We start from the raw sequence: 7,881 nt of genomic DNA, 5'->3' as shown, positions 1-7,881 counted from the left end.
GCCGAGAAGTAGCAAAAGATTAAACCGGTGAAATCGAGCGGCCACCAGACTGAGGACAGACACACGAACAGGTACCCTTGCTCTAGAACAGCCTATTTCCAGCCATGTCCGTGGCAGGTGCAGCCGGCGCCCCGCAGCACAGCAGCAGCAGCAGCAGCAGCAGCAGCAGGGCCCGCCGGGACTCCCAGCGCCGCGGGGATCCCTCTTCCACCGGGCAGCGCGCGTCACCCGGGCGGCCCGGCCGGCGCTGCGGCCCAGGCCCGGCCCCCTCGATCCGGGTATCACCGCCCCGGGGCGGCCCCGCCGCCGCCCCCTGTGCCGCGGCGGGAGAGCTGCGGGCTCTGGGCCGGACGCGCTGCTGCTCCCGGCTTGGCCCGGCCCGGCCCGGCCGTACGTACGTAGCGGGGGCGGCGCTGGGCTCGAGGCCGGCGCTGGGCTCGAGGCCGGCGCTGCCGGGGCGGCGGGGACCGGGGCCGGGGCGGCTGCGGGTGGGCAGGAGGCGAGCGCGGGGCTCGGGCAGCCCTCGGCGCGGTGGGGCTGGGGGACCGGCGTGACGCCCCTCCGGGCGGCGCTCCGGCCTGACAGCTGGGTTTCCGCCTCTCTGCGGTGGCGGAAAATCCGATTATATGAGTTTCTCGCATTAAAACAAAAAAATCTCAGGATGCCGGGACGGTTAAGAGTGAAGGCTTCGGTCCTGCCCACGTGCCAGCGCCCCTCACACCCCCAAACCCACTTTGAGCTTGTTTTTTGCTGCCTCGTATTGCAGAACCTGTAAAAAGTCTAACTTAGCGTCTGCGGTTCTTCCTGCCTTATCCTTTCGTGGTTTCAGAGCAGAGCAAGTCACTTGCGTAGAGCACTGGAAAACATCTTAAACTCTTTTATTGTTGTCTCACAATTCTAGGAGCGTGCAGAAATGTCTCCCTTCGAAAATAGAGGACTAATGCTGGGCATAATGGCAGGGACTGCTGGATTAAGCCTGGTGCTGGTTTGTTACCGCAAGATCCGAAAGCCGGGTGCAGCTGTGCGTATTCGAGGGTTCCAGAATATAGGTAACAGAATTAATTCTGTGGTCTTGCCACAGAATGAGGCTCCTAATGATCAAGGAGCAGTAATGGTTTTACATGGAAGGCAACTGCAGATCCTAGAAAAATTGAATGGCCTGCTACTAACCGTGGACGAACTGAAGAGAGAGGTGGAATTTCTGAAAGAAGCTATTCCGAAACTTGAAGAGCTTGTTCGAAATGAGCTTCAGGGAAGTGGTGATGTTCAGAGAGTTAGCCCATCACACAGAGCAACAAGGCGGAGAAAAGCAGAGACAGCTCCTAGAGAGACTACCAGCTCTGAGGAGGCAGAAAGTGAAGGAGGGTGAGTTAATAATAATCTGCATATTCTACTGTACAAATGCAGTGCAAGTTGCATCATTACCTATATGAAACTGTAAACAGGAGCCTTTTAAAAGTTTGATATAGATTTTATACTTCTGGAAAAATAATTACAAACATTCAGATTAACAGCTTTTAGATCAGAGAAGACTTGGTGACCATCTCTGAGTCTGCACGATGGCTGAAGTTGGCTTAATGCCAAGCATAATACAGATTCTTTTTTAAGAGTGTGTTTGGTAACACTAATGCAGTATTGCTACATAGCTATGCAATAAGAGGCAAAGTTCAGAATAATGGTGTAATTTTAAAAGTTCTTCTAGTGCAAAGTGTCTTTGACAGAGTTTATTCCAACTGTACAAACGCTCATGTGCTTTTCCTGATAATTGTTTTTTATCAGCCTCACAGATGAGTTATTACTGTGTTCTGCCTAGAGGCATTGCGTACTATGGAAGCTACGTCTGAAAGAACCTCTGTACAAGTGGCAATGTCTATGTATATCAGCTGTTGTATACACTCTTTGGTGGCTCAGAAAGTGACCATGGGGAATTTAGAGTACTGACTCAGTCAGGTGGAAAGTTCCTAGTTTGATCACATCTTGTAGTCACGTTATAGATAATGGGGTCTTTTATTCTCATGAGTTGAGAAACACACTGGGGGATGATTTCTACTAGGATTCCAGGAGAGGCACTATATTTTTGTCTTGACATTAATCTCCTGTAATTACAACTTTGTTTTGGTATAATCAGATTAGATACTTAGGTGCAATTTACTAATACTATGTTTATAGCAACTGAGTTTTTTGAGCTACTTCTCAGCATGTCTTACACATCTGTGTAGGCAGCATTATGTCTGTAAATTGCCCATCTTATGTCACCTTTTCTCTTTAAAATATTTTAACTAACTGTAATATTCTGGAGACAGCTAACATGCTGCATGTTAATGGAATTCTATATTTAACAGTTTCTCCACATTCATTGTCAGTTCCTGTGAGCAGAATTTCTTTCTATGTTACATCCCAGCCCACATGGTTCACAAGTCTTATATTTTGATACCATATTTTAAGACTTGTCAGTTCTATTATGAGCGAGTTCTTTATTTTTGGTATTCGGGGTTTGCATAAGTATTCAACCAGAGTCCTCCTTCATCTGGTGTGGAAACATCTTGGTTCTCTTAGTTTCCCAGATGATTTCATCCATTGGTTGGTTTGCATGGGCCTTCATGTTATGAATAAAATATTCAGAGATGCAGATAAGGCAAAGGGACCAGTTTACGAATTACCAAGTCCACAGACACAATGCAAGGGTTATTCCACATGCTTTTATAATTTATTATTTGTTGTCATTATTTATTATTTGAGAAAATCCTGTTTTCTGATCAGGAGTGATGTGTTGCTGTTTGAAAACAAGCCAAGGGAACTTGTGTGTTCAGGTTCTTGTCTGTGACGAAGAAGCTGATGCGGTGATCCAATACAAGTGATTATAGTGTGCAAGAGCATTGAGTGTGTCCTTAAGAGAGGCCTTCTCTGACAAGTATTTGTGTACACTCAGAGGCAAGGAAGATAATTCAAGGTTACAGTTAGCATTAGTCATTTGGCTATGTTCTTTCCCAATGCTGTTTTTCAGTCCCTTATGAAAAAAGGTGGGATTTTTTCTTATTAACACCTTGTACTTGATGTGTTTGGTTTTCATATCTTCTCTCAATTTGAGATAATTTGATTTCATTTGAGTAAATAGTATTTTTTTTTCTTCCTCTTGCAAATAGATTGTCAATCCTAATGTATACAGTTGCAATATATATAGCTTTTTCCAAGGTCTCCTGTAACTTTAATGACTGGTGCATGGCCAGGAGGGTCAATAGCAACACTTGGGTTTTTTCCAGTTACTCTACATCACTACTTCATATGCTGTAGGCATTACACCAAGTGCATTGTTTTATACTCTTCTGTGGCTAATTCCACACACAATGGTGCATTCAGGTGCTTGTTTTTGCACTACAGAAAAAAAGTTTTGCTCTTTGTTACTGATAAAACATTTTTTTCACCTTTCTATACTCCCATCTAAAGTGCATTGTGTTTCACTGCCTCAGCAGTAATTTCATGATCTAGAAGATAGGACTTTGCTTGAGTTAAGCACTTCTGTTTTTAATTGACGAATGGGTCGATGCTGGGAATTGACAGATAAACTAATCTGAAGAGTTTTATGGATTTGTGCTGGATGACTATATTGGTTTCAGGTTTGTAAACTTCTTCCAGAAAAGCTTTTAGTACTTCCTAGTTTTTACATTAAACATTGGAAGCTGACAGTCTCTGATAAGGCCTTCACTGGTTTGATCTGTTCTGGGCATATTCTCAATGTCACTGTTGGTATTCAACACCTTGGGAAGAGAAGTTTTCTCTTTTGCCTTTCAAAAATTATGTATTTGTGTAAGTGGAGAAATATCCTGTGTGTTTTAATAAATGAGCTATATTTTGACATAATGACAGTCTGAATGGAAGGGGCACTGAATGGATGAGACATTAAATGGTAGTCTGTGGTTTCTAGTCTGTGCTTCTCTGTATTCAATTTTTCTTTTTTAGTTTGTTTCAGTTCCAGTAATGTCCTAGTGAAAACTTCAATGTTTAACATTTGAGAATGTGTAACAAGCACTCATTTATTTACAAATACAATAAATTGTGTCTAGATGATCACCTGGAATGGAACATGTCACCGAATTCTCCTCTTTGTGATTTTCAAGTTGTTTCCTCCCTGATATGGCAGTGATGAGCCCTGGACATCAGTGTCATTTTGGAGCCTGTCTTCAGCTGGCCCAGCATCCAAGCTCTTCAAATTGCATTTGGCATCAGGCACCAGAAAGATTCACTTCAGTCAATTCTTCTATGATAGATGCTCTGTATATAATTTTTCCTTGAAATAGTTTAGTCAACAGGAAAAGAAATTTGCCCTGCCTGCTTCTGAGTATCATTTCACTTAGCATTTTCTAATTTATTTTGCTGTTCATTTATTTTAAATGCAACCTTCAGCTGGCTTAAGAATCCAGTTTGCCAAACGTTTCCTTGAAAGCCACTAATCATTACTGATGGATATGCGGTTTGCTGAATCATACACTGCAAATTTGATCCAGATCCATCTGTGACATAAAATCACCTTTCTGTGGAATTAGCCAGAGCAGATGAGAGGGTGTTTGTGTCAGCCTGTGTTTTTCTTCTAAGTTGGCAGGGAGATGACAGATGATATTTGATCTGTGTAAAAGCTGAAGTGTTGTGAACAAATGATACCTGGTTAGGCCCAGTGTCTGCCAATTTACTGACACCCCAACACAGTTTTTGAACCACCCAACTGTGTTTATACCACAGGGGTGTTTTATACCATGTAGCTTGTTTTAATCCAGTACTGGGTGCTGGGATTTACTGAACTGCTTAGCCACAGTGGGGTGAGTCTCCAGCACACTTTGCATTTGTCCTTTGAACTTTGAACAGTCCATTGTGATACAACTGAGTCCTGTTGGTTGATCGTTGCTCCTCACATTCTTATCACTGTTTTTCTCTTTTATTTAAAATCTGTTGGTAATAAAGGTGAAAACAAGTTGGCACTGACTCTGGACATTTTTTAAACATTGTTCCATTTTTTCAAATATTGATCAACGTGTTTGTCACTTGTAAATCACTTTTCTGTTTATCATCTGATAAAACCTCTTGCAGGAAAATGCCAGGTAAAATTGCAGCTTTCTGTTATATGGAATATTTGTAAAGCAAACAATAATGACTATTCCTTGTTTTCTGTTTTTTTCTATTTTGGAGTAGTGTTATCAGTCCTTAAAGTCCTGGAGTTTTTAAACTGTGTTAAGAAGAATCTCCACTTCTGTTTGTGTCAGTACTGATTTCAGTGCTGTAGAATGCATATATATATGACTGTTAGCTGCTTTGTTGAAGGCAGATAGTGCCCAACAAGTAAATTGAAAATCATGATGTTCTGATCAACATTTAATAGGGTCTGTTCCACATTTAAATACTTTGAGGGTTCATAAAGCAGGTAAATAGAGGAGCTAGGAGAGTTTGCTAGTACAGTGGAGATGAGAGGGAATGGGTAAGACATGACCCTGATGTCTCTGCTGTTTTGTAATTAGCTCCTTCTGGGTTCACATGGTCTGTTGGATAGTGACCTACTTCACACTTTTTCTATGAGTCTCCCAAAAAATATATTACTTACCTGATGTCATATGAATTTGATGTTTGGCCTCAATTTGATGTTTTGTCATGACATTTGTGCTGCTGGAAATCTCTGCTGGGCCTGTTTGGACTGACAGCCCAATGGGCTTGGGCATCAGCCCAACCTTGTACTTGTCATCCAGCCATTGTATTTTTGCTGGGAGAATAGCATTTTGTAATAATCTTTTTTATCTGTTATGTAACATGGGAACAGTAATGACCATAGAAATTTTAGCAGATGTTTATGCAGCAAAGGTAAAGAATACAACACCAACACTGACTTCCAAACACTGACCTGCCTGATTAGGTAGCATCTGATGCAGTGCCCAAATTCCTGTAACTAAGGATATTGTCTTTACTGCTTAGTTGTTGCTCTTTTATATTGTCTAGTACCCTTAGTTTAGGTTGGGAATTGCCCATATCCTCAGTGCATTTATCTTTTATTAAGGGGGAATGGAGCATCTAAACCATGTGAGGAAAGATACTTTCCAAGCCTACTTCACATCACAGACTTTTGTATTGGAGCTAAAAGATTGTCCCACTCCCAGGAACGCCTTTATACATTCAGTTAAGTTGGGGCTCTTATAAATGCAGCCATGATATATATCTGTGCCCACTTCAAAATAACTGTGGAAGAACCATATGCTGTGTTTTTAAACATGCTTCAGAAAATGAAAACAAATGTTCAGTGACTGAGTATAGTCTCTGCAAGATACAGCATATGATGTGTCATCAACTTCAGCATTATCAAGATTTTGTAAAAAAATCTGTAAAAACATGAAGTTTCCCATCTCTGTTCTGCTCAATGGTATTTTTCAGTTTGAACATGTACACGTGGTGTGTGTATACATTGTTTTATCCAAATGTATTTTTGACTCCTCTTTCTGGTGTCACTGGGTGAATTTTGCAGCTTCATTGATTTTGCCACATCTAGCACTTCTGTAGCTTTATAAGCATTGGTTCATTTACAGGCTGGAAGTGTATCTGCTCTGATACACTCATCTGTTCTGAAGGCAACATACTGAAAACAGAATCTTTGAAAGCCATCATTAATAACCTTCATTTTGACTGCTAGCATTCTGTCCTGGTTATATTTCTGAAAAAAGAAATAGTTTTTTTTTGTATTCTGACTGTTATGGTATATTTTGATTATTCAATTACTTGATGTGTATAGTACATTCCATGTTTTTCATACTTGTAGTAACCATTTAGAGAATCTCTGAACCTGGCAGCTGATAGGTTTACATTATTACTTCTCCCCAGAGCAATATTTTCAAAAGTGGAAATGCAGAAGATGAGGCTTCTCTGTCCATCTTTAGATGGCTGCTTTTTAAAACACAAAAGGCTGCTTTTTAAAAACAATGCTATCAGCTGCTCCTCTTTGAAATTCGAGTACCCTAATATATTCTCAGCACTTTGGACAGTAAGGCCACCTGCTTATCTCTGTGTGATATTTATGCTTTTGCAAATATTTCTTTGCCCTTGACTGCCTTGTGCACTAAGCATCACAAATCAATATAAGCTTTTTTCCAGTTTCAGATACTCTGAACTTCAGAATGCTCAGGAGAAATAAGGAATTTATAACAATGGTGTTATTTTTATTGGCTTGTATTTAGATCTTAAAAGTGTTTAAGAAAATATTGTATAAATGATTGTTATAGCACTTATATTTTGGTTAGTAAGCTCATTCCTTGTTCAAAAAATAGGGAAATTGAGGTAAAGAGTTGAAGAGGCCTATTCAGGGTTACAGAGCATGTCTTAAAACACATTAATGATTACAAGTGTTCTGCATATGAAACACAAGGCTACATGTGTTTCTAATATGTATCTGCATTTTTTTAATGGAGTATTAGGCAGCAGTACAATTACTTACCTGTTATGTTTGGAATATGACTGTGCTATCCCTTTGAAGATAAAGGTTTTGTAATAATAACAATAAGCTTGATATCCTTAATAAAAAATCCTTTAAAGTTGGACAACCAGGATAAATTGTGCTCTGAAACTCTTGCTCTTTATTTAACAATGCCCCTTTTTTTTTTTAAGAAAAAAATGGTTGTTTTTTTCTGTGATTTTAGTTACCTTACTGCCCATACTGATTCTGAAGAAGACTCCGAGGAAGAAAAGAGATGGACGAAATCACCCGATGCCATGGTGGAATCAGAAAAAGATGAAGACTTACCTAATTTTTTACAGCAGGTGGACAATTTGCACAAGGGTTCAGAGGATGATAAAAAGGAGGGCTTCAGACTGCTGCTTGAGAACGATGACAAGGTAGTGTGGGTAAACTTAACATTA

The 7,881-nt window shown here is 40.6% G+C and overlaps 1 protein-coding gene across 1 annotated transcript in view; it reads left to right on the top strand.

Annotated features, from left to right (window-relative positions):
* Positions 1-303: 303 nt before the first annotated feature.
* The window catches only part of RMDN2 (regulator of microtubule dynamics 2), a 46,582-nt gene continuing 39,004 nt past the window's right edge, over positions 304-7,881 (top strand). The window contains exons 1-3 of the mRNA XM_058802031.1: positions 304-394; positions 902-1,365; positions 7,662-7,857. Of these exons, the coding sequence (XP_058658014.1) occupies positions 914-1,365; positions 7,662-7,857 (648 nt within the window). The 5' untranslated portion in view covers positions 304-394; positions 902-913. The remainder of the gene's footprint in view (positions 395-901; positions 1,366-7,661; positions 7,858-7,881) is intronic.

The sequence above is a fragment of the Ammospiza caudacuta genome, chromosome 3 (genome assembly GCF_027887145.1).
Source record: "Ammospiza caudacuta isolate bAmmCau1 chromosome 3, bAmmCau1.pri, whole genome shotgun sequence".
Classification (NCBI taxonomy): Eukaryota; Metazoa; Chordata; class Aves; order Passeriformes; family Passerellidae; genus Ammospiza; species Ammospiza caudacuta.
The sequence above is the reverse complement of the archived record's forward strand: the minus strand, read 5'-3'. Positions and strand labels throughout refer to the sequence as shown.